The sequence below is a fragment of the Geotrypetes seraphini genome, chromosome 2, assembly GCF_902459505.1.
Source record: "Geotrypetes seraphini chromosome 2, aGeoSer1.1, whole genome shotgun sequence".
Lineage (NCBI taxonomy): Eukaryota > Metazoa > Chordata > Amphibia > Gymnophiona > Dermophiidae > Geotrypetes > Geotrypetes seraphini.
The window spans coordinates 324,741,132-324,768,589 of record NC_047085.1 but is presented as its reverse complement, the minus strand read 5'-3'; the positions used below and the strand labels follow the sequence as shown (position 1 = coordinate 324,768,589).

Genomic DNA, 27,458 nt, shown 5'->3' with positions numbered 1-27,458 from the left:
CCCACACCAAAATGTGGTATTTTAAGCTATATACAAAGATGCACATGAATACTTACAGACACTGTCAAATTACCCCATGGAATGTCATCTACTGTTTTATTTGACTTCATCCACATCTTCAGCGTCTCATTACTGGGATTTGTAGGCTCAGAACATGCACATCTGAAATAATTTTAAATATCAGTAAGCAATCAAAAATGTCTTCTTTATCTGGTTTTCAAATAGTGCTTAGCTACTGTATATTTCTTCAATATTTCTCCAATTGGTTTTTTTTTATATTGAAAGTAAACAGTATGCTGCATGACACAAGTGATAAACTCCTACTTTAATACATGTTGAATTTTGTGTGAAGACTTACAAAGCATTGTATTTGTTATGTACTAAACAAATGAGAACGTTACCATTAATATGTGAAGCATTAGAAAAAAATCTTTAACAAAAATGAAAGGACATCTGCTATAGGCATTAGAAACTCTACTGTTGCTGGGGCAATGAGGTCTATCACTATTCTTATGGCAAATCATGAGCCAATTACACTTGAATTATTGGCTTATACATGTATGTAATATCCCCAGTAACTATTGTTGGCATAGGTAACAAATATTTGACTTGCACACTCAAATTTTTACACCAACTACATTTGCCAAAAACCAGGGTGCTGGGGAAGACACCTTCTTTCCTATTACCTGAATGGGCCCTACTTTTATAGAGCATCTCCTATGTTGTGTTCATACTGTTTTTCAAAATATACATCACAACATGAAGAGATGAAAAGCTGATCATAGATTGAAAATGGTACAGCATTTAGACTAAATGGATTCAAAAGACAGATCTTGGTTCAATCTTCAGTACTAGCACTTATTGTGACCTTAGGCAAGTCACTATGTCCTATTGCTTCAAATACCCATTTAAGACTAAGTTCCCTGAAGAAAGGGTTCATAATTAAATTTACTGATGACACAAAGTTATTCAAAGTTGTTAAATAACAAGAGGACTGTGAAAAATTTCAAGAGGACCTTGTGAGACTGGACATCAAAATGGCAGATGATGTTTAATGTGAGCAAGTGCAAAGTGATGCATGTGGGAAAGAAGAACCCAAACAATAAGCTACGTGATGCAGGTTCCATGTTAGGAGTCACCGCCCAGGAAAAGGATCTAGGTGTTATCACTGAGGATATGTTGAAAACCACCAGTTCTGTGTGCGGTGGAGGCGGCTAAGAAAACAAATAGAATGTTAGGAATTATCAGGAAAGGAATGGAAAACAAAACACCAGAATGTTATAATGCTTTTGTACTGCTCCATGATGAAGCCACACTTCAAATGCTGTGTGCAATTCCGGTCGCTGCATCTCAAAAAAAGATATAGTAGAAGAAAAGATACAGAGAAGGGCGGCTAAAGTGGCTCTGGTTCTTCACCCTGGAGAAGAGATGACTCAGGGGAGATAAGGTATAGGTCTATAAAATATTAAGTGAAGTGGAAAGGGTAGATGTGAATCACTTGTTTACTCTTTCCAAAAATACTAGGACTGGGGGGCATGTGATGAAGCTACTAAATAGTAAATTTAAAACTGAAGAAAATATTTCATTCAACGTATAATTAAACCACGGAATTCATTGCCGGAAATGTAGTACAAGCAGTTAGCTTAGCAGGGTTTTAAAAAAAAGGTTTGGATAACTTCCTAAAAGAGAAGTCCATAAGCCATTATTAAGAAAGACTTCGGGAATCCACGGCTCTTTGCGTATTCCTAGAATATGCAGCATAAAATCTGAATTACTTCTTGGGATCTACATGTAACCTAGGTTGGAAACAGGATACTAGGGCTTGGTTGACCTTCAGTCTGTCTCAGTAAGGCAACTTTTAAGTTCTTACCCTCTATGTAATTTGTTGCTAAGCATCTGATTTAAAGCACTAGATAAAGAAAATGAAAAATACACAGTAGGGCTATCCATTTATCACATTTTTACCACAATTAATGCATTAAAATATTAATGTGCATTAATAATTTTAACACATCTTCATTCTCCCTCCCTCTGGGCTAAGCCTCTCCAGTTGCAAACCCTGATTCTCCCCTGCTCGTTCCAGGTGTCTGAATCTGTACCCGAGTACAGCCCTTCTCTTTCCTTCTCCTATCTGGTTCCAGTGTCCCTCCCCTTGCTTCCTCCCCTCCCAATTCCATCTTTTCTCCCACCCATCTCTTCTCATGGTTGATCTAACCTTTTTTTCTTCACAGCTGTAGCAGTACTTCATCCACTATAGCTGCTGACTTGGGGCTTTGGACTTTCTCTGTGAGTTTCCCATCTTCTCTAACACAACTTCCTGCTTTATGAGGGTGGGGCATTCACAGGAAAGGCCCAAAGCTACAGAGGTAATAAAAAAATGGTTAGATGGATCATGAGAAGGGAAGAAAAAGGACAGGGAAGGATGGAACTGGGAGGGGAGGGATGCTGGAATCAGGAAGGAGATGTAGTGGATACAGTGCCGTTATTGCGGTAATGGATTAAAAAAACAAAGAAAAAAAGTTAGATGGACTGTGAGGAGGAAGGGGGACAAAAAGGGGAGAGATGCTGGAACCAAGAAATGGGGGGTGGGGGGGGGAAGAAGCGCAATGCTGGATCCAGAGATGGAGGTACAAGGAAAAGTTAGATGGACTATGAGGGAGGGATAGGGACAGACAGTGGAATGGGAGAGGAAATAAAAGGACAGGGAGAGGGGAGAAGGAACAGCAGTGCTGGACTCAGGGATAAAGAGATGCTGCTCTGCTAGATCAGGAGGACAGACAGGAAGAGGTGCTGGACCTAGGATTTGGAAGGAGAAGGACAGATCCTAGATCAGTGGTGGGGGTGGGATGGAGTAGAAGGAAGGGGAAGATAGACAGATTGGCGGAGAGGAAGACACTGAACCCAGGAGGGAAAGTGTTGGAAGGACATTGGACCCAAGAGGAAGAGGAAGTAGATCTAGGAAGTAGATCTTGGTCCCAGAGTAGTAGATATGGGAAGAAAGGAAGAGAGGGAGGGAGAGAGGGAGACAGAAAAAAAGAGAGGGAGGGAGACAGAGAAGAGATGTTGGGCATGGAGGGAGCACAGGGACACAAAAGAGCAGTGCTAGACAGAGAAGGAATAGAGGGACAAAAGGACAATATGGGACATGGGAGGGGGATGCTGATCACAGGAGAAGATAGATGGACCCAGGATGGAAATGCAGGACAGGTAAAGGAAAAGAATACAGAGCAAAAATGCTGAATACAGATGAAGATAAGGTCATTGAGAGGGCAGATGCAGATTGTGGAGGGTGAGAGGGCAGATGCAGAATGTGGAGGGAAGGACAGACAGAGGGGAGATGCTCAACAGGACAGAATGTACAGAGAAGATGGATGGTGGACATGGGAAGAGAAGAAATGCCAAATGGATAGGAGACCGTGCAAAGACAAGAAGAAAAGCAGAAAAATCACAGATAAAGGTAAGATAAATGATTTTATTCTGAATTTAGTAATTGAAATGTCAGATTTGAGAATGTACATCCACTATCTATACATTATATAGGAGGAAATGTGAGAGGGAACTTTATGTGATTAATCATGTGCTTAAAATTTTTTATCGATATAGAGATCTAGTACACAGAAACCCTCTTACATGGAGGTCTGTTGACAGTAGACAAAATGTACAAGATGCAGACTATGTTTATTATATCAAATATCAATGCGATTAAATGTTACCACCCTTCCAACAAACCTAAGGACCCGACACGGTCCGTGTTTCAGTAAACAAGCCTTCTTCAGGGGTCCAGGGTTGTTAAGATTTGACTTAAACCGCAATTATAAAAATGATGGTAAACATAGGCCTGTTAAAACTCTGAAAAGGAAGCGCACCGACGAACTTGGCAAAAAAACTTCCAAGCTTCACTATGGTGGAAGTTTTTTTTGCCGAGTTTGTCGTTGTGCTTCCTTTTCAGAGTTTTAACACGCCTATGTTTACCATCATTTTTATAATTGCGATTTAAGTCAAACCTTAACAACCCTGGACCCCTGAAGAAGGCGTGCTTACTGAAACATGGACCGTGTCGGGTCCTTAGGTTTGTTGGAAGGGTGGTAACATTTAACCGCATTGATATTTGATATAATAAACATAGCCTGCATCTTGTACATCTTGTCTGCAGTTCCTTTTGTTTTTTGTTTGATTACTTATTTTAACTGAGCTCTCATTGGATTTTCTTTTTTGTTTTCTGGTCTGTTGACAGTAAACAGTATATAGAGGACAAGCCCAGTGCATATCTAAAAATGGTAAACAATTAAGGAATCCAAAAAGCAATAAACTGAGTCACAGTTTAAATTTATAAGCATTCCTTGTGCATAATCAAGTGCATTTGCCTGCAAGATGGCCTCCAATTTAGTATTAATTTACTCACCGATAATTAGTCAGTTGATCCAGATCATTGTGCATGTTGAAAGCATACAATTCTCCTAGATGGAAGAGTTTCTCCAAAGCTTCGTAAATAAATATGATGCAAATGAGAGATGCAAAAGCCTCTTCTGTAAATCGAGTGATGTAACATACAAGACTGCTTGCATCTGTTGCGACCAATAATATGCAGAAAAATGAAGTCCATAGACCGATGCTGGTACGCAGTGGCAGGTATGAAAGCCCATAGTCTCTGTTTCAGAACATTATATAAGCCATGTAAATAAAGTGGTTTGCAATCTTGCAGGGGTTAAAAATGAAAGTTAAAAAAATGCTCACTATACAACTGTATATTCAGTATATATCCATATGTATTAAATTCACACATATAAATCATTAACAGCATTATCTTGATAAACTAAATTCTATACAAATTCACAATAGAAAAAAGTTTGCACATGTTAATTCATTATCATTTTGCTACAAATAGAAATCATGTGCTTTTTAGTGGTACAGTATCAAGCAACAACACAGGCCAACAAAATAGAATATATTTCTTGGTGCCTTGGTTTTATTTGGGATGCTGATTCGGAAAATTGCATTGGATAGACCGCATCAGTTTTAGTTTCTTAGATATGATGGCTATACAAAGTATCCTTGCCTTTAATGCCTTTGGGATAGTAGAGCCAAACATGAATATTGGGCAAAAAAAGATTGGCCTCTAAGGGAATATATGACGGTTGGAGGACAAAATGTAATCAATGAACCTTTGGTAGCACAAGATAGAATCATAGTGCCACCACTAGGCCTGATGAAACAATTTGTAAAGGCTTTGAATAAAGAAAATTCATGCATTGAATACATAGCGCATATGTTACCCAGATTTACCATGGAAAAACTGAAGACAGGAATTTTTGATGGTCCACAGATCAGACAACTAATAAATGACCCACATTTCATAGCATCAGGGAATAAAACTGCCTGGTCTTCATTTGTTCTTGTTATGAAAAACTTTCTTGGCAACAAGAAGGCAGAATACACACATTTAGTAAAGGTTATACTCTTTCCATTTCAACAGGCTTAGCTGCAACATGAGTGTTAAGTCCATTATCTGCACAATTACTTAGATCGCTTTCCAGAATTAAGCGAAGAGCAAGGTGAAAGATTTCACCAAGACATAAAAACGATGGAAGCCAAATACCAAGGAAGATGGGATGCATACATGACGACAGACTATTGTTGGAATCTTATGCGGGATTGCCCTGGCAGATGCAACTTTCAGCATTCTTACAAAAGGAGCTTCTTGTCTGTCGAATAGCTGGAAAATTTATATCAAACTTGTGTCTTTGGTATGAAATAAGTAGATTTTCATGCTGTACACTTTTCTTTTCATTTTTAATATGCTTCCTTCATGCTTAAGATATTAATTTAAACTCTACATTAAAATATCTTGACTTTTTAATGGGTGAACAGCGTGAAGAGTGGTATATGGCACAAATTCTGTATCTCAAAAACTAGAGCTGATAGGAGAAAAAAATTGTTGACATTTTTGGAATCAGTAGGTCAAATATACCCAGAAACAGGTCTAATATTTGAGGCATTAAATGACTGTTGGCCAGTGTAATTATACACATCTGCCCCTTTTATTAAGTCACGTTTCTACCGTGGCCCAGACCGCTAAGTGCTCAGACGCTCATAGAATTCCTATGAGCATCGGAGCATTTAGCGCCTCAGTTCGATGTAGAAACATCTACCACAGCTTAGTAAAAGAAGGCCTGACGCTTCACTGCCACAGGGGCGATGGTCAGCCTGGAAGGAGGGATTGGGCATCCCTTCTGCCATTTTTTCTCACGCGAGAGGAGTGGTGTCACCATGGCAGGAGGGAGTGGGCATTCCTCCTGCCGATTTTCCCTACCGTGGGGGGGAGGGGGAATTCCCAGTGGTTCGTCATTGCTAGTCAGGAAGGGCAGTCATCGGCGGGATGGGGGATTTTTCTTTTCTTTTTGAATCAGCCAAAATTCGGATCAGAGCAGACCCACACAGTCTTACTGATCCTCTTTAGTGCATCTGGATCTAAGTTACTTCAATTAAGAGGTATTACCTTTATTCTTTTTATTTCGTTTTATTTCTATACCATCTTAGGTACAATATGTTTCAACTTCAGATACTATCAAACTTTAACACTTTATATTTTTGCCCAAATATAGAACATTCAGTACAAATACAGTCAATAGAAAAGCATGGTACAGCAAAGCTGCCTACCTGTGTAAGCACCTTTCTCATATAGGGTCTTCTGGCTACCAGTCAGGCCGAGGTTGAACTTAGCCTCAACTCCCAGAAAACCTCACCGTGAATGGAAAGGAGACCTACGCAACCGGCCCACTGCTAGTCCCAAACAAAACAGAAAGGAGCCAAACAGCCTGTGCTCAAGCTCCTGAGTAAATCAGGACTGCAAGCAACTATGCAGGGGACAGCCCCTGAGCTAAAAATAAATAAATAAAAGCAGGCTGGCTAGCTAGGTGTTCCCAAGGACTAATCCTGCTAACAGCAGACCTTCACCACATGGGTCTGCGTCTTCTCCCAGGCTGAGGTCCCAAAAAGCAGTTACTTACCATAACAGGTGTTATCCAGGGACAGCAGGCAGTTATTCTCACATATGAGTGACGTCATGCACGGAGCCCAGATGCGGCAGCTTCACAAGCAGACTTGCTTGTAGAACTTTAGAAAGTTTGTGGTTGGTAAGATGGAAGAGGTAGGTGGGAAGTTCCTCTCTAATAATGGTCACATAATAATAACCCCAATTCTAAAAAATTGAAAAGAATCTTCAGCTATAATATCCAACTACAGACCAGTAGCATCCATTCCGTTTATTGTAAAAATTATGGAGGGATTGGTACACACCCAACTGATGGATTATCTGGATCAATTCTCTCTCCTACATGAAACTCAATCCTGTTTTAGACCGTTATTCAGTACTGAGACAGTAATTGCGGCTATTTTAGACAATCTGCGCCTACTGTTTAGTAAGGGCCTTAATGCCCTGGTTATGCAATTCGATACGAGTTCTGCCTTTGATCTAGTAGACCACGGGAAACTGCTGCAATGCCTAGATGCCATTGGTATCAGGGACGAGGTGCAGAATTGGTTCCGTGGCTTCCTTATGTCCCGCATTTATCAAGTACGTTTTAATTATGAACTTTCAGATACCTGGAGCAATCCATCCGGTGTGCCACAAGGGTCTCCGCTATCTCCATTGCTCTTCAACGTCTACATGTCCTCACTAGGCATACAGCTAACCCAGTTAGGGATAAAACTATTTAGTTATGCAGATGATTTTACGATCATCATCCCATTCGTTAATTCTATCTCTGAAACTATTCCTAAAGCTTCAGAAGCCATAAACGTGATGGAGCACTGGATGACAACCTTTAGGCTCAAACTTTTAATTCAGAAAAGACAACTTTCTTCGTTGCTTCGCCACATCCGCTTGACACCAAATCACCACTATGTGTCAATAATCTTAATTACCCTATCCAACCTACCATAAAGATACTAGGTGTAACTATGGATCAGTGCCTAACCATGAGAGACCAGGTGGACTCCTTGATCAGAAAGGGATTTTTCTACTCTCTGGAAACTCAGATCCATTAAAGTTTATTTCGATACAGCGGCATTCAGAACCCTAGTCCAATCCCTCGTACTGAGTCTACTTGACTACTGTAACATCGCCTATTTAGCAATTTCCCAAAAGAACATGCAACGTTTATAATTGATGCAAAATGCAGCGGTCAAACTGATCTTTGGGCTGAGGAAGTTTGACCACATGACACCCTACTACAGGCAGCTGCATTGGCTGCCAATGGAGGCGCGCGTAAAGTTTAAATTTGCCTGCTTCTGCTTCAAAGCACTACACGGACTTGCCCCTAAATATATAACTGACCTTTTCGTCTTCTCAGCTAACAGACACAAGAGAAGCTCACATTCCAACTTCGTTTCCCCCCAGTGAGAGGTTGTAAACTGAAAAAACACCATGAACATCTTCTCTCGCACCAAGCAGCATCATGGGGTAAAGACCTAGAACAATTGCTTTCGCCCACTACTTATGAGGAATTTAGGAAACGTCTGAAAACACACCTGTTCCTAAAGTATCTAGACAACTGATCCTCTCTTCTCTCTCCCCTCTATAGCGATTAACTTGTTCTATTGATCACTCTCTCCCTAAAATGGATTTCCTGTCCTATTAACCCTCTTCCTTCCTCCCCTCTTAAAGTCAATCAATTTGTACCTTTGCTTAATATTGGTAAACCGCATAGAACTTCACGGTATTGCGGTATATAAGCTGTTATTATTATTATTATTATTAGAAGGCTTAGGCTTAGGATGAGTGATGGAAGCAAATGATCTTTCATGTTCAGACAATTGTTTGGTAGCTGCCTCGATAAGAGTCATCAAACAATTCATTGTCTTGACAAAGAATGTTGACAATTCATTTTCTTGACAAGGAATGTTGGCCAAACAATCTTGAAGATTAGGGTCCATGTCTATAACGCGGAGCAAGACAAGCTTGCGCATCACCACTGAAAAGGCAGCGACCCTCGAGGAAAGTTCAAATGCATCATAGGAAGATTGAAGGAGATACATGCGGAGTTGAGTCAGAGTGGCGATTGTTTGCTGAAACCCTGGAAGATGGTGTTGAGGAATATATTTGAAATATTCAGGCAGTGTGTCAACCAAATGCTTGAAGTAAGAAATGAAAACAAAATTGTAATTCAAAACTCTAGTTGTCATGAGAGAATTTTGATACATACGGTGACCAAACTTGTCCATGGTCCTACCCTCTCTTCCAGGAGGGACAGTGGCATAAACTTTGGCAGGGTTAGTCTTTTTCAGAGAAGACTCCACAAGAAGGGACTGATGGGATAACTGAGATTTCTCGAAGCCTTTGCAGTGGACCATCCTGTAACGAGACTCCAATTTTCCTGGGACAGCAGGAATGGAATAAGGTGTCTCAAGATTTCTCTTAAAGGCTTGAGAAAGAAGTCTATTAATGGGCAAATTTGAGAGACTCCGCAGGAGGTCGAGACATACCCATTTCTTCTAAATATTCCTGAGAGTATTTGGAATCAAGGTTCAAAGTAATACTGAGGTCTTTACTCATTTGACATAGGAAAGAGGAAAAAGATATCTGCTCCAAGAATATCTGCTCGAGGAGAAGGTGACCTCAAGGTGCCTTCCAAGGTAGAAAATGAAGGTGAAGCTTCTCTGGAGTACTGATACCTGAGGCCTGAATATGCATGTATAGACGACTCACTGAGAGAATGAATAGAATCCCTCGCAGGAGAAGAAGCAGAGGTATCTGGAGGTGGTGTCCTCGACTTCGGAGTTGGAGGCTTCGAAGAGTCTCATGAGACGAGGCTTGTCTCAAGAAGAGGATCTGTGCCTCGATGGATGCCTCGACTGCTGTGGAAAACTGTGCCTCGAACCAGGCAGGTCTCGCTGAGAAGAAAGTTGAGGAGTCTTTGCCCTATGCCTCGGGAAGGGCAATGCCTTATACAAGGAGGGAGGGCTGGAGACTTGAGATCAAGACACCTAAAGGGACTGAACGCCTGGTGTCGAGGTATCTCGAGGCACTGACAAGGACTCGGCTCCTTGATTAGCATGCTTATGCTCCAGATAAGACACTCGCAAAGACTCGACTCCTTCCATAGTGTGTATAGAATCCTCTCGAGGAACTCCCAAGGACTCGACTCCTTGTATAGAGTGAGGAGGATCAGCTTGAGGCACAGCCAAGGACTTGACTCCTTGTGATACTGCTAAGTGCTCAGGCTGGACTGCAGGAAGCAGAGTTGAGGCAGGAGTATGCTTGGCAAGCATATTACCAAACTAGTGATCCAAGATGGTCTGGACCATAGCCTCCAAGTATGACTCCGAGACTTGAGGGTATGGTACATTTGGTGTAGCTAAAGTTTCCGAGGAAGAGGAGGAAGAATGACTTGGAAACATGCTTCTTGGGCAGCTTGATAACTACTGCTGGTACCTGACCTGAGGGAGGCAGCGAGGCAAGCGTCTCGTCAAGAGAAGACTTAGCAGATTTGTTTGAGGATGAGGACCCTCCAAACGAGGATGTCTTGATTAAAGTTGAGGACGAGGCAGAAGGTGGAACCCCGATGAGAAGCTTCGTCGAGACCGGGGCAAGTGGATCCATACCTCCAAAGAGTTTTTCCACCTGACATTGACGATGTTTGCAGGCACGAGATTGAAGAGTAGCGCAGCAGGCACACGATTCTGGAGAATGGTCAGGTCCCAAACACCACCGATGTGGGTCAGTGAGGGAGATCGCGCATTTGCAATGGCTACACTTCTTGAAACCTGTGACTGGCCGGGACATAAACAGGAAAATAGCCGCAGCTAGGTCGAAGCCTGCAGGTTGAGGCCGCGAGGCAGGCGCTGCCGTGACCGAAAGAAAAAACAAAGTCTTTAAAAAAAATAAATAAAAACGCGCAAGAAAAACACAGCGACACTGAAATGAAATAAAACACGAGCTGCGGCGAGAGAAAGCATAAAGTAGCGCTTAGCGTTGAAATAGGACTTCTCGGCTCCACAGAAAACTGAGAACTGAGGAGACGCGCGCCCTGCACTGGGCAGGAAGGCACTCGCGCTTGCGCGGTGCGGCAGTCACAAACTTTCTATTAAGTTCTACAAGCAAGTCTGCTTGCGAAGCTGTCCAAATCCGGGCTCCGTGGATGACGTCACCCAAATGTGAGAATAGGCTGCCTGCTTGTCTTGGGATAAGCACAGTTACTTACCATAACAGGTATTATCCAGGGACAGCAGACAGATATTCTCACATGTGGGCGATGTTATCCATGGAGCCCCAATGTGGGCAGCTGCAAAGTGCTGTTGCACTTTAAGAACTTAAGAAAGTTTTCGACTGACTGCACTGGGCATGGCGTGCATCTCATCAGTTCAGATAGCCAGCTAACCAGGGGAGGTGGTTGGGTTGTGAGAATATCTGTCTGCTGTCCCTGAATAACACCTGTTACAGTAAGTAACTGTGCTTTATCCCAGGTCAAGCAGGCAGCATATTCTCACATGTGGGTGACCTCCAAGCTAACCAGAATGGGATGGTGGGAGTGTTGGCGTTTATAAAAATAAATTTTGTAATACAGTTTGGCCGAAACAGCCATCCTATCTGGAATAGGATTCCAGACAATAGTGAGAAATGAAGGTATGAACCGAGGATCAAGTTGCAGCTTTGCATATTTCATCAATAAGAGTAGATCTAAGGAAAGCTACTGAAGCTGCCATACCTATAACTTTTTGAGCTGTTACTCGACCTTCCAGTTGCAGCCCAGCCTGAGCATACCAAAATGAGATGCAAGCAATCAACTAGTTGGAAATTGTTCGATTGGAAACTGAATGCCCCAACTTGTTTGGGTCAAAGGAGACAAAAAGTTGTGGAGAAGATCTTTGTGAATTAGTCCTTTGCAAAGAGTAGGCCAATGCTCTCTTGCAGTCCAGAGTATGAAGAGCTGTTTCCCCAGGATGAGAATGAGGTTTGGGAAAGAACACTGGGAGAACAATTGATTGATTGATATGAAATTCCGTAACAACTTTGGGTAAGAATTTTGCATGAGTGAAGAGTACCACCTTATCATAATGGAATACTGTAAAAGGTGGGTCCGCTACCAAAGTTTGTAGTTCACTAACTGCGAGCAGACGTGAGAGAAATGAGGAAGACAACTTTCCAAGTGAGATACTTAAGATGAGCTGTAGACATTGGTTCAAATGGAGGCTTCATTAGACGAGAAAGCACAACAATGACATCCCAAAGCACTGGAGGTGGTTTGAGAAGTGGTTTGACATTGAAAAGTCCTTTCATAAATTTGGAAACCACAGGATGAGCAGAAAGAGGCTTTCCATTTAATGGTTGATAAAAAGTAGCAATTGCACTGAGATGGACTCTAATGGAGGTGGATTTGAGGCCATATTGAGATAAAAGAAATAGATAATCAAAGGCAAGTAGGTAGATTGAGGCTCCTGGTGATTAAGATCACACCAAGCAGAAAACCTAGTCCATTTTTGAGTGTAACATTGTCTTGTGGCTGGTATTCTGGAAGCATTTAAAATGTCTCTGATAGCTTGGGAAAACTGAAGGTGTGAAGGTATCCCGAAAGGTACCAGGCTGTCAGATGCATTGACTGCAGGTTGGGATGAAGAAGAGAACCGTGACTCTGTGTAAGAAGAAACAGAAATATTGGCAGAAGTGGCTCCCTGTTACTGAGTTGAAGAAGGGAGAACCAAGGTTGTCTGGGCCACCGAGGAGCTATCAGAATCATGGTGGCAGGTTCCTGTTTGAGTTTGACAAGCATCTTGAGAATAAGTGGAAAAGGAGGGAACATGTAAAGGAACTTGCCCCTCTAGTCTAGGAGAAAAGCATCTGCCTCCAGGTGTTGAGGAGAGTAGAGTCTGGAACAGAACTGGGGCAGCTTGTTGTTGTGGAGAGACTCAAAAAGGTCTATTTGAGAAGTTTTCCATTGAGAAAAAATGTGATGAAGAGTTGGTGAATCCATTCGTGTGGTTGCAAAATGCAACTTTAATTTGTTTGCCAGAGAATTTTTCTCTCTTTGAATATAGACAGCTTTGAGAAAAATATTGTGAAGAATTGCCCAGTCCCAAATCTTCTGAGCTTCCTGGCAAAGAAGAGATCCTGTTCCTCCCTGCTTTTTCACATAGTAGAGATTTATGTGATGGTGACGATCTGTGGCAGACCAGTGACCTTGAGTACAGAGACTATCTAGATGAGCTCCCCAAGTGTAGATTGACAAATTTGTTGTGAGAACCTTCTGGTGAGAAGGTTTTTGGAACAGCAAACCTCTGGATAGATTGGCAGAGAGCTTCCACCATTGAAGAGATTGCCGTAGAGAAAATATTACTGTAACAAGCTTGGAAGAGCTCCAATAAATTGAAGAGTCTGAGAAGGCTGCAGTAGAGAATTGGTAAAATTGATTTCGAATCTCAAATTCTGTAGAAAAAGTATAGTCTGTTGTGTCACTACAGTAACCCCCTGAGATGAAGGGTATTTGATGAGCCAATCGTCCAGATATGGAAAAACTTGGAAAACGTGATTTCGCAAGGCTGCCGCCACCACCACTAGGCGCTTGGTGAAAACTCTGGGAGATGAGGCAAGGCCGAAAGGTAGAACTTTGTATTGGTAATGATTTCCCACCCGAAACATGAGAAACGTGCAAGAGGCTGGTGAATGGGAATGTGAGTGTAAGCCTCTTTGAGATCCAGAGAGCATAACCAATCGTTGTGATCCAGAAGGGCATACAAAAACGCCAAAGACAGCATCCAAAATTTTTCTTTGACGAGAAATTTGTTGAGAGCTCTGAGGTCCAATATCAGTTGGTGACCTCCCGTCTTCTTCAGAACGAGGAATCCTTCTCGAATAATATTGAGAACCCAGAGAACGGAGGTGATCAGTTGCCAACAATGATGGTAGTGAAGCACACGACCTCCGATGGGAAGAGGGAGAGAGAGACATATCTTGATTGAAATTATACTCTCCAGGAGATGGTCAAAAAGGCTGAGTTGACTTGGGAGCAATCATAGTCTGAGACTTCTGGAGACACTACTGGCGTTGCTTTTTCTGTTGTGGTTTGGAAAGAAGAGCAGACTATGGGGTATAGCGTCTCTGATATGAGGAAGACAATTTGTAAGGTTTAGAGGCAGAAGATTTAGGCTCAGGCCTAAGCAACAAATTAAAAGACTTTTCATGTTCTGAAAGCTTTTTAGTTGCATTCTCTATAGTGTCCCCAAAAAGTTCATCTATGAGGCAGGGGGTATTTGCTAACCGGTCTTGAAGGTTAGTATCCATATCTGTAACCTTCTTATGGCCACCAAGATTACAGACACTCTAGAAGACAGCTCAAAGGCATGTGTTGCCTGAGCTGTTGAAGAGTATGGAACATGTGTTGAAACTCTGACTTCCGATGTGATGGCAGATATTTGAAGTAAGTTGGCATAGTTTTGACCCAGTACTTCAAGTAGCACGTGAAATAGAAGTTGTAATTAATGACTATTAGCGAACATGGAATTCTGGTAGAGACGCCTATCAAACCTGTCCATTGATCTACCCTCACGATCTGGAGGCACAGTGGCGAAGACTTTAGAAGGGGCAGATTTCTTTTTTTTTAATCTTTATTTATTTTAAAACTTACAATAAGTGTCTCAGCAAATAAAAACATTTTACCTTAGATACAACACTTAATATTCTGCAATAATCCATTTTAAAAAGTTTATTACCCTCCCTCCCCTACCTAGCATATCAAAAATATAACAGATATATCATATAATAAAATATTTCCTATCATTTCTTTCAATTATATAGAGACCAAATTCTATTCCCCCCTCCCCCCTGTCTTGGACATGTACTGTTAAGGGAAAAATAGTATCTATTCATTACAATAATTTGTTAAAGGCTCCCAAACAGAGTGGACTCTACTACGAGAGATTGGTGAGAGAGCTGAGGCTTTTTGAATCCAGGGATAATCCTATATTGAGAATCCAGCTTTTTAGGAGCAGCTGGGAGTCCCAATTCTTACGAAGAGTCTCCTTCAGGATACCATGCAAAGGAAATTACATTAGCTCCTTAGGAGGATATTTGATATCCATGGTCTCCATATACTCTTCTGAATACTTAGAATCTGCCTCCAATTTCACCGCTAGGTCTTTTATCATCTGCCCAATGAAACGAGTAAACGAGACTGGTTCAGAAGAAGGCTATCTTTGAGAAGAAGAGCGAGGAGAACACTCTGCTCGAGAACCATAAGCTTCCATATAAGATGGAAACCTGAATCCACCAGAATAGAGGGAGAGCAGTACCTACTTTCTGATCGGTACCGATCTGAATCAGTACCTTGAGGCAGAATGCTTCGAGGAGCAAAGCTTTGGTGAAGGAGATCGGTGTTTTGAATACCGGTGTCAAGAAGCATGGTTCGATGAAGATGATTGGTGCCGTGGAGGCAGTATCATTGAGGCAGTGGTGGTACATGCGTCCTGCATGAAGCGACGCTCAGGCTGGGCCAGTACTGGAGGAGTCGACATGGAGTGACCATCTGGAACATGTCTCCAAACTCCAACTTAAAGAGAGCATTGAGCTTCTCTTTGAAGGCCAGCACCTATACCCGTGGCTTGGACGCTGGTATCAATGGTGCCGTGGCTCGCTCCGGAGAGGATGATAGAGGAAGATGCACCTTTTGATGTTAAAGCGAGATGCATCAATGGTCTCTGTTTGGCCGGTACATCTGTACATTTGTGGCATGAGACACTGTCTGGGAAGTTGGTGACTTCTTAGCTGGCTTACCTGACACTATAGTCTGTGACACCGACATGGAAGCCGGTACATCGGGCGATGGTGATGCCTTTAATATTGAGGGCTTGGACAGTGTCGAAGGTACCTGTGATGCATACATATTGAAGAAGGCAATTTTTAATGGAACGCTTCTGAAGTGTGGAGCAGCGTAAACAAGATTTGACATAGTGGTCTGGGCCCAGGCACTGGATACACTTGTGGGGTCACCTGCCATACTTTTTGAAGCCAGCTAATGGCCAGGACATGGAAGGGAAAACTGCTTCAGCTAAATCAAAACTCGAGGCCTGAGGCAAAGGCCCCGCCGTAAAAAATGGCTAAACAAAAAAAGAAAAGAATGTAAAGCTCTTTTTTTTTTTAATTAAGGTAAGAAGAAAAAAAAACAGATTGAGGGAGGGGAGGAAAAGTCCTGTAAGCTCAGGTGAAGACCCCCGAGAATTTCCCTGTTACAGCAGGAGCAGGCCAAAGCAAGGCCAATACAGCTAAGACCTAAAATGGTTGCTGAAAAAGCAAAATGTGCTCTCTGACTAGAAACTGTCAACTCTGGAAGACACTGTCAACTCTGAAAGGCACTTCTGCTTTTTCTTAGAAGCAGAGGCAACCAGAAGGCATAGTTAGAGACAAAAACAATTCTGGTGAAAAATATAAGTAGCATGATAACTTTATGGAAGTTTCACAAGAAGAAAGACGAACTACAGATAGAAGTGTACAAGAAGGCTAACCACAGAACTGGAAAACTATTAGGCCCAGGTGCTCGAGGGAGGTTCTTGATATATTAAGAGAACACTTATGGGGAAATGAGAGTAGAATTAGATGGAAAGAGGCGTGACGCAGTATCACTCAATTATTTTAACCAATCCATAGATTAATAAATGAGATAATGAATATGATTAACCAATGAAAGTATGAAATGTAACAAGCACCAGGGTGGGCTAGAGCTGTCAGAATCATATAAAAGAAAGCTCCTTGAACCAAGGAGTCAGAACTCTTTAGAAGTTCTCCATCAGTCTGTCCAGTCTGGTGTATGCTCTATCACTCTATGCTGTGTGATTTGTTCCTGTATGCTATTGCTATTTGATTATTAAAGTCATATTATTTGAACCAGCATAAAGAGAGTTGAGTGCTCTGTCTGTGAAGGCCATAATAGCCAGCTCTTCAAGATGAAAGAAAAAGAAAACACAATAATTTTGCAAGCGGAAAGGCAAAAATCAAACGCAGAATGTTTAACACACAACTTAGTAGCTCCGTGGAAAACAGAACTAAGGAGACGCGTGCCTATGACGGGTGGGAAGGCACTCGCGCATGCGCGGTGCAGTCAGTCGCAAACTTTAAGTTCTTGAAGTGCAATAGCGCTTTTGCAGATGTCCGGATCAGAGCTCCATGGATGACATCACCCACATGTGAGAATATGCCACCTCTTGTCCTGGGATAAAGTGGGAACCTATAGGCATCTAGCCTCCAAATGGACATTGAGAAAAAACTACCCAAAAATAATAAAACTGCAGAGCAGATCTGAAGCACTTGCTTGCAGAAAACAAACTTGGGGTGGGGGATGGCAGGTGCAGCTCCCTTGGAAAGAGGCAGAGTTGAAAACATGATTGACAGTTTTCTGCAAGCAACTTGCAGCCTTATTTCAGGGCCACTAGACACATTGAACTAGAAATTGTTTTCCCACTTTTAATAGCCTGAGCTCCACCTCAAAGGCCACAGAACCAATAGACAGTTCTTTAAGACTGAGAATGATAGGCATCCACATTCAAAATGGTCCTCTAGAGCAGGGGTCCCAACCCCCAGTCCGCGGCCCACTAGTGGGCCACAAGAGATCCCCTTGCGCAACATATTTGCATCCCTCCTTCCCATCCCGCACAGCAGAACCCCACTGACCCTCCTTCCGTGAGGCCAACATACCTCCATTCCAAACAGCAGCACTTAACAGGCGGCTTCGCTACCTTCTCTGCCGGGGCCTTACCTCTGCAGCCACGTGCAGCGGCAGAGGGAAGGCCCCTGTAGGGAAGGAAGCGAAGCAGCCTGTTCAGTACTGCCGCCACTGCTGTTTGAAACAATGGTATGTCGGCCTCGAGGTGGAAGGGTTGGCGGGGTTCTGCTGCATGGGGGTGAGGGGATGGGAGAGAGGAAGAGATGGAAAGATGGGTTGGCGGGGTCGTCAGGGTTCTGGTGCATGTGGGGGATGGGAGGGAGAGCTGGAAAGATGCTGCGCAGGGGTATGGGTTGGCGGCATTCTGCTGCATGTGGGGAATGAGAGGGAGAGATGGAAAGATGCTGCACAGGGGGATGGGTGAGAGATGATTGTTGTACATACACATACACACACACAAAAAAAAAAAAACATTTCCTGAAAATAAGCCCTAGTGCATTTTTTAGACCCCAAATTAATATGAGACAGTGTCTTATTTTGGGGAAACATGGTACTATTTGCACTACAGGCGTATAGGCACTATTGGGCACCCCACCTTTACCCAATCTGCCGATCAATATCCAGCCAGGCTGGAGGAGTGCTGGAGGAGACTGAGGAGGAAAATCTGAGGAGACGGTGGAGCAGAAGCACATGGGGCAGAGGCAGAAGATACCAGGAGGTAGGAAAAGGGGTACTTGGTTGGTGATGACAGCAGGAGAGGCCGCAGTTAGCAGATGCAGCTACCATCTTGAAGGCTACAGCCAGTGTGTGTGGAGCTATGAGGGGGAGTGCTTAAAGGCACAGGAGTAGAGTTTTGGCAGTGATAACTCTAAACACATTTTTGCACCTTGGCAAAAATGAGTAAAAAAAAAAAATCACTGAAAGCTTCTTTGAAAAGGGGGAAAATCCCAATGATGATGAGGCAGCAGAAGACTCTAGCCCAGATTCACTAAAGACAGCGACTCAATTGCTGTTGGCCGATTCTCTGGTCAATTTTTAAATAGCGATTCATTCACTATCTTTTTTTAAAGTGAGCGATTGAGTCAGGGCAGAGCTCTGACAGCATGACAGGAGAAACAGCGTCCTGTCAGGGCTTCTGCCGGCTTTTTTTCTTTTAATGGGCAAGATATTTTGTGTGTATTACACATGCAAAATATCTGGCCAATAAAAAAAAGAAAAGAAAAGAAAAATAAGTCACCTCTCCTGACAAACTGCTCCATCCTTTCGCCCCTCCCCAACCCCCAAAAAATCGCAGGAGGGATACCAATGTCCTCCTGCCATCGGTGCACCACCCACAACGATCAAAAATATGGCAAGAGGGATGTCAACTCCCTCCTGCCGTCAGGCCCCCCCCCCCCGCCATCGGCCTTTCTTCCCCCCCCCGTACCTTTAAGTTGGGAACAGGAGGGGTTCAGTCCCTCCTGCTTCTCTGGCCTTCAGCGATGCAATGCAGGCCTTTGGCCCTGTTCCAATGCATCATGTGATGCACAGGGAGGGGCCTAAGGCCCTGATTGGCTCAGGCACCTCGGGCTCCTCCCTTGGGAGGGGCCTGAGGCACCAGAGTCAATCAGGGACTTCCTTAGGGATGAGCCTCAGGAAGTCCCCGATTGGCCAAATATAACTTAATAATAATAGAAATATAATGCATATTGTGTATAAAACTGCCCTACGGACCTGTCCCGAATCCCCCCCAGTCCCTGGACAAACTTGCCTCCTTAAAAGCGGTCCTTCGTGTCAAAAAGGTTGGGGGACCACTGTTCTAGAGACCAATCAAATCATAGACTGAAAGTCATTAGTATCCTGCCTTTTCAGCAGTAACATGCCTTACCATATCCACAGCCCATATACAAGGCAAAATTGTTGGGTATATATTCTTTACACCACCTCTGATGAAAATGTGTTGATTGAAACTATTTATACAATTTCACATTATTTATCAAGCATATCATCTTGTACAGAATGTGTACTTAAGAAAACATAATTATTTAAGTTTACTTTCAATCCTGAAAATAAACCAAACTATAAAAAAAAGTACATCTTAACTTAATCACACACTAGTCCTCAAAATTGGGATCTTTACCTACTTAAGATGGTCTTATTTGTGCACAACAAACTATTTATTGAAATAAACATTGTCTGCATCTTGCATTTTTTCTTGTTTTGCACTTAAATAAAACCAGAAAATAAATAACAAACAATTTTGTTTTTTAAAGAAACAAAATGACAGCTAAAAAGGTTCACCAAACTAGAAAAAAAAGCATTCAAGCACTCAGGAGAGCTATATTTCAACCCCATTTAGCAGGGCAAAAAAAAACAGAAATGAAGGGACTACTGCACATGGAAAAGGTCACACGTACTCAGAATTTTATACTATTGAGACGTGGGAGAGCTGTGCTCTCCTGCCATAGTCTAATGACATTACCCCACTTGTATACTGCTTATTGACAGAATTAAATGATTGAAGTGTTAATGTATAGTGTCTCCTACCCCCTCCCCAATTTTTAACACACACAGTATTAAAATTAAACATTTCCATCCAATGTACTTTAACATAGCATATACTTGTCCATATAAGCACGATGCTTTAAGCTTGCAACAGAGTATAACTACATTACCCACTTCATGACCAGTCTTGCTGACATGCTGCTGACAGATAAGTTTCAAGTTTCAAGTTCAAGTTTCAAGTTTATTCAATTTTTGATGAATCGCCTATTACAAATTCTAGGCGATGTACATATTACAATTTAGATAGAAGAAACTAACATAATAAATTCAAATTTAAAATTTAAAACAATACATACATGAGTTTGAGGAATAGGGATAAAAGTTACAATATTAGGGTTTAGTTAAAAAGGGAAAAAACAATAGGAAGGGAGTTATAAAACCAAAGCACCATGTAGGAAATAAATTTTAAATTAGTTGAAAAAAAAAACTGATTCTAAAAATCATAGGCATCTTTAAATAAATAGGTCTTTAAAAGTGTTTTAAGAACACAATTGTATAGAAGTATAAAAAAGCACTGACCTGCAGAATTTGAAGAGTATTTTTTCAAATACTAGAACTGGTCCTGTGCTCCCAAGTATAGTAAGAGGTTGCCCCGCAAAGAGGGAATAGGCAATGCCTGTTAGCGATGCTCCAAAAAGTGATTCTATTGCACTCTGTTATTCAGAAGGGGGAGGATGGAGATGAAAAAATAAGTTATTCCAGTTTTGCATTATGGATAGTAATCTGTTTAACTAACCAAACTTATCTGTATTAAAACTTATGAACTGAAACAGAGAGGCTGCTAAATATATGTTTAAAGAATAAGTCATACAGATACTCAAACATAAAATGTTTTTAGTACTAGGAATAATTATTCTGTACTGAATATAAAGAACATACTTCTACTTAACATAGTAGATGATGGCAGATAAAGACCCGAAGGGTCCATCCAGTCTGCCCAACCTGATTCAATTTAATTTTTTTTAATTTTTTCTTCTTAGCTATTTCTAGGCAAGAATCCAAAGCTCTACCTGGTACTGTGCTTTGGTTCCAACTGTCGAAATCTCCGTTAAAACCTACTCCAGCCCATCTACACCATCCCAGCCATTGAAGCCCTCTCCAGTCCATCCTCCCCCAAACGGCCATATACAGACACAGACCATGCCAAGTCTGCCCAGTACTGGCCTTAGTTAAACATTTAATATTATTTTCTGATTCTAGATCCTCTGTGTTCATCCCATGCTTCTTTGAACTGAGTCACCATTTTCCTCTCCACCATCTCTCTTGGGAGTGCATTCCAGGCATCCACCACCCTCCATCCACCATCCGTAAAGTAGAATTTCCTAACATTGCTCTTGAATCTACCACCCCTCAACCTCAAACTATGTCCCCTGGTTTTACTATTTTCCTTTCTCTGGAAAAGATTTTGTTCTACGTTAATACCCTCCAAGTATTTGAACTACGTATTTGAATAAGAAAGATTAGGTTCTTACCTCAATAATCTTTCTTGTAGATGAGTCTAGTGGTCCTGAATGCTAAGGTCTTGTATCTGAACCAGCAAGTTGCTTCCAGAAAACTATCATGTTTTCCACCTCCTTCCCAGGGAGCTGCTCCTGCCCCCTCAGTTTGTACAAAAGCAATCAACACTAATTTAAAAAAAAAACCATAAAAGAAGGAGGAAAACTGGAGAAAATGCCCAACACTACAATTTTGTTCTGCTCTGTAACAAATATAGGAAATAACATTATAACATCCAAACTTATGCAACCAGCACCAATTATATATAGAGTTCGTAGCTACTCGCATGACCACCTATCAAGCAGAGACTTAAGCCAGATTGTATGGTCATGAAGATTTACCTATGCATTAATTTTTTATTTTTTTTTAAACTCTCAGCTCATTTGAGACAGAAAATACTTCAAATCCAGACTGATCCTAAGGCAGAAGGCAGGAAAAGCCCATACACAGGGCAGGGCTTCAGGACTACTAGACATTATCTACAAGAAAGAAGATTACCAAGTTAAGAACCTAATCTTTCTTACTATGTGTCTAGTGGTCCTGAATGCTAGGAACACACCAAAGCAGCCCCCAGGGTCTAGAGTGGCCCACTGAGCCTGCCTTCAAAACGGAGGACCCAAAAGCAGTGTGTTTCTTGGCTACTACATCCACCCTACAGAACCTGGTATAGGTATAAAGGGTAAACCATGTTGCCATTCTACAAATCTCAGGCGAGGCAGCCCTAGTCTCTGCCCAAGAATCATCAACCTCTCTAGTGGAGTGTGCTTTCAACACAATTAGTAACAGTTTACCAAAGCCCACATATGCAGAGGAAATGGGTATTTTAATCCATCTGGAAATCGAGGCCTCCCTTTCTTGGCATGACTGGTCAGAAAAAAAAAAAAAGGTGATCCGAAAGGCGAAACTCACTGGTAATTTCAAGGTAACGAAGCAGCACTCACTTGATATCCTGCAAATGCAACGCTTTATCCTTTTTCTTAGACACCTGTAGGATGAAAAGTGGCACTTCCTGATTGATGTGGAACGACAAGACTACTTTCAGTAAAAAGGACAGAACCGTGCATATGGAATGCCCTGCTTCTGTGAACCTGCAGGAAAGAGCTTGTAACTCGGAAACCCGTCTCGCTGATGTAGTCACATTGTGGCAAAGTTCAATCCAAGTTTTCCTAGAACCCTGTATACTTTCACACAAACAAAACACAAACACGAGCACTTTAAAAGATGTAACACAACTTTTGTTCTTTTTCAGACCTCAGCCTGTTTCCTCACATGCTCAGGGATTGTAACAAATGCTTACATATACTTTTTCAAGTCCAACTATTTTTGTGGTCCTTGCTGTGCTTCAATTATTATTCAGCAATGTGGTTTTGACTTACCTTAGCCAAGCCACCACTAACCATCTCCTCTGGACAGTCTCACACAATTCCACATCTTCCCAGGGCTCCTTATGAATGCATAGCTAGGGAAGCTTCTCTTGTGGAAGTCTCTTCCTCAGGACCTCCTCTCTCAGGGGCCTCTCACAACTTATTTTCAGGCTAAAGCATATATTCCCCTTCCTGCCTGAGGTCCACCCCTGTGACTCAGCAGGGCTGCTGAGCCCAATGCATTCTGGGACCTATAGTTCATCCCCACTTGGGCTAGCATCCCCTAAGGCCCGGTGGTATAACTGTAGTTTTAGTGAGGAAATAATCCCTCACATACCCTCTACCTAAGCACAACCCTAATAGGGTGAGCGCCTGCTACTGCTAGGGGCTCTTTCCCAAAGGATAGACGGTAAGACACACCCAGGGCACCTAGGACCTTAGCCACTATTAAGAATCTGCAGAACCACCCCAGGTGTATAATCTCATCTGTCACACTCCAATCCTCAAGCATATTCAGGTGAACAAGACACGGTAAGCACAGCAACCATTGGGCCCAATTACGCCAATGGCCTTATAACTTGGAAACTGTTCATACTCGGGAGCCGCCGCCTCTGACAACAGTCTTTGTTGTAGACCATCCCGTCAACTCCGGAGTTGCTCTAGCCTACAGCACTGCTGCTTCTTCTGGGTCCACTTCTTTCTGTTCAGGCAACCCTTGGCAGTCTTTGTTTTTCACAATTGGAAGGCCCAGCCTACCACTGATCTTGTCTGCATTGTAGTTTATAGTATCAAGTCAAGGTATATTCCCCCCCCCCCCCCCCCGACTTGAGATTTCCAGTCCCGGCCTCATTTGTTCTCTGGCTTCCTACTCATAGGACTCTTGAAACGGTTCTGGGTGAAATCTCAATCCAAGACTTATAGGTTTCCCACTTTACGAGTACTTTACTATAATGTCCATCATCTGTTTTCCGGTGAAGCCCTCATAGGCTTGCATCAACTCCCACTGTTGCCTTTGCTTCTTCTGCAGAGGTCTTACTGGGGCAGAGGCTTTGGCTGAAAAACGCCTCTGATAGGATAAAGCAGGTTTGAAAGGTCTCGATACTGAGGACTTTTTCTTAGATTTAACCAAGGTGTCCCATTGAGTTTCATGAGCCAAACGTTTTTGGGTTGCAGTATCCGCTGAATCCCCAAAAAGCTCATTTCCCAAGCAAGACATGTTGGCTAGTCTGTCCTGATGGTTCACATCCATGTCTGAGACTCTAAGCCATGCTAACCTCCTCATGGCCACGGACATGAAAGAGGCTCTGGACGTAAGTTCAAAGGTGTTATAGGCTGAACGTACCATATATTTCTCAACTGCAGAACAGTACTGGTAAGGTGTTGAAAACCCTTCAACTTATGAGCAGGGATGTATTTGTTTCAAGTAGCAGGAGAAATAAAGTTATAGTTGACAGCTCTATTAGCCAACATGGAATACTGGTAGAGTCGCCAACCAAATTTGTCCATAATGCAGCCCTCCTTACCAGGCAGCACTGATGCATAAACAACAGAAGAAGCAGATTTTTTCAGAGTAGACTCTACCACCAGGAATTGATGAGGAAGTTGAGGTTTATCAAATCCCAGGAGAGAAATAATCTTGTAAAGAGGCTCCAGTTTCCTAGGAGCCACTGGCACCGAGAGTGGTGATAAGATTTTTGTAGAAAGTCTCTCTTAGGATCCCATGCAAAGGGAGCTTCAGCATCTCCTTTGGAGGGTGATCATAGTCCAAAGTTTCAAGGTACTCCTTACTATTCTTAGAATTAGCCTCCAATGTCATCAAAAGATCCTTTTCCATCTGACGTATAAATCTAGTGAAAGAGAGCTTTTCAAGTTTCAAATTTATTAAAATTTTGATAAAACACTAAACATGAATTCTAAGCATTTTACAATTTATTAAAAAAAAAAAAAAAAAAGGGGGAACACTGAACACATAAGTACCGATTAGACAATACTTCACAGACATAAAAACAATAGGAAAGTGGGGAGAACTACAATTTTAAAAGCAAAGGAAACAGAGGGTAAAAAACAATAGGGAAGCTAGGGTATTAAGATTATTAAACAACCCTGGCTGTCATCCAATCTATTCAGCAATCATATGCATCTTGGAAGAGGTAGCATTTTAGATTTCCCTTAAATTTATCCAGCCCTAATATGAGGTGGCAAGGAGTTCCATATTATGGGAGAAGTAGCTCTAGTAAGAGAGCATCTTGGAGAATCCGATGTGGAGATGGCTCGGGGTCAGAGTTGTCCTGAATGCCAGAGTCCTGTAGCACAGAAGGGGAGTGTTGCTTGGATCTGTTCCGGAGTCTCAGAATGTTTTCTCTTCTGAGACACCTTCCCAGACTTGATAGGACTCCTGTCTGAATGCCTGGACTAAAACATGTGATGCTGGGCAGACGAAGACCGGTGTCAAGAAGACTGATGCTTCAGAGCCGGAGTGGCAGGAGTGGATCGACGTGTCGATTCCCTGTGACACACCGATGGAGCTTCGACGGTGCCAGTGATCCTGGCAGTATTATGCTCAGGCTGGACCGGTATCGGAGGAGTCAATGTCGGGAGCAGCAATTGAAATTGGTCCCCGAGCTCCTCACAAAGCAAAGCATCGAGCTTCTGCTTCAGAGTAAGCACCGGCACTTGTGGCCTTGTTGCTGGTACCACAGGTGCTGCGACACGTTTCGGAGAGGATGACTCCGATGACGAAGCACCCTCGATAATGGAACTGGTCGCTGTAGGGACTTGCACTTGGTCGGCATGAATTGGCTCGATGCCTTTGTGACCTGCATCCCTGATGGGGAAGGGGATGGCTTCTTAGCTGGCTTACCCGAAGGCGCAACGTGCTGCGACACCTGTGTCGATGCTGGTCCTCTAGTGGTGCCGAAGTCTTCGATGCAGACGGTGTCAATGGTGCATCTCCGTTCATGGCGACACCGAAGAGTTTCTCCTGTTGACGGATACGACTTTTGATGCTATGTTTCTGTAAGGAAGAGCAGCGCTTACACGTTTGAACATGGTGTTCGGGATCCAAACACTGCAGGCACCAGCTGTGAGGGGTCTGTAAGTGAAATAGTGTGAGAACACTGACCACATTTTTAAATACCAGTGGGCGTGACATGGACGGGAACACCACCTCAGCCAAATTAAACTCAATGGCTGAGAAAGTATAAAAAGCCCCGCCAAGCCAAAATTCGCAGACGGTAAAGAAAGATAAACAGACGCGAGAATGAGAAAGCAATGAAAATTATTCAACAGCTGTTGAAAAACGCAACTTCTAAGATCTGAGGGCGGGAAGGAACACACGCATGCATGGTGCAAGCTATTGCAAACTTTCTAAAATCTTAAAGTGACGATGCACTTTTAACGTGTCTGTACCGGGGCTCCGTCGGTGACATCACCCACAAAAGGGGGAAGGACTATGCAGCCGGTCCACTGTTAGTCCCAGCCGAGCCAGGAAGGAACCCACACATCCTATGCTCAAACTCCTGACTCAGTCAAGGATGCAAGCAGCTATGCAGGAGATGTCCCCTGAACTATTAAAAAAAATACCAGCAGGCTGGCAAGCTAAGTGTCCCCAAAGGGCTGATCTTACTAGCAGCAGACTTCTGCTGTGTGAATCTGAGTTTTCTCCAAGGTGGAGGTCCCAACAAATGGGAACCTGCAGATACCGAGCCTCCAAAGAACAGAGAAAAAAATACCTGAAAATAATAAAACCGCAGAGTAGATCAAAAACACTTCTGAGCAACTTGCTTGCAGAAAACAAACTAAGGGGGGGCAGGAGCAGCTCCCTAGGAAGGAGATGAGTTGTAAAACACAACTGACAAGTTTTCTGCAAGCAACTTGCTAGTTCAGAGACAAGACCACTAAACTCATTGCACTAGAAATAAACATTTCACTTTATGTGGTGACATGCTGGAAATTGAGGCTCCTGCCAAAAATTTTGTTATGTACTCAAAGCAAAGGGCTTGTCTTAAAAAGTCTTTAATCTATGACAAGTATAGTATATGCACAGCAGCAGCAAAACAAGGGGTGAGAGGGTATGACCCTCAGTAGAATGCCCAAGGGGGAAGTGCTAGCATAGTGACTAGGAGGTAGATATAAACAGAAGGAGGCATGAGACCTATGATCCTATGTACATATTTAAGACCCTGCTGCATCCCTGTACATTGGAAACGTCAGAAAGGATAGGAATGAAGCAGGACTTTAGTGCCTCCATGGGCTCAAATGCTGTGCATCTACATTGGACACCAGTTTTAAAGGCTGGGGTAAACAAATGTGACATTGGCGTCAACACCAGAAGTAAATAAAGGGGAAAAGCTAGATATGGGACCAATGGAAGCAGGAGACAGAAAGCATCACTCAGCTCCATCATGCA

At 42.7% G+C, this 27,458-nt stretch overlaps 1 protein-coding gene across 5 annotated transcripts in view; it reads right to left on the bottom strand.

Annotated features, from left to right (window-relative positions):
• Nucleotides 1-27,458, bottom strand: part of SLC4A7 (solute carrier family 4 member 7) — a 363,361-nt gene that overhangs the window by 79,777 nt on the left and 256,126 nt on the right. For all 5 annotated transcript variants that reach the window (XM_033930147.1, XM_033930146.1, XM_033930149.1 and 2 more), the window contains 3 exons: nucleotides 20,709-20,842; nucleotides 4,403-4,648; nucleotides 57-162 (listed from right to left, as the gene is read on the bottom strand). In XM_033930147.1, coding sequence (XP_033786038.1) covers nucleotides 57-162; nucleotides 4,403-4,648; nucleotides 20,709-20,842 — 486 coding nt within the window. The remainder of the gene's footprint in view (nucleotides 1-56; nucleotides 163-4,402; nucleotides 4,649-20,708; nucleotides 20,843-27,458) is intronic.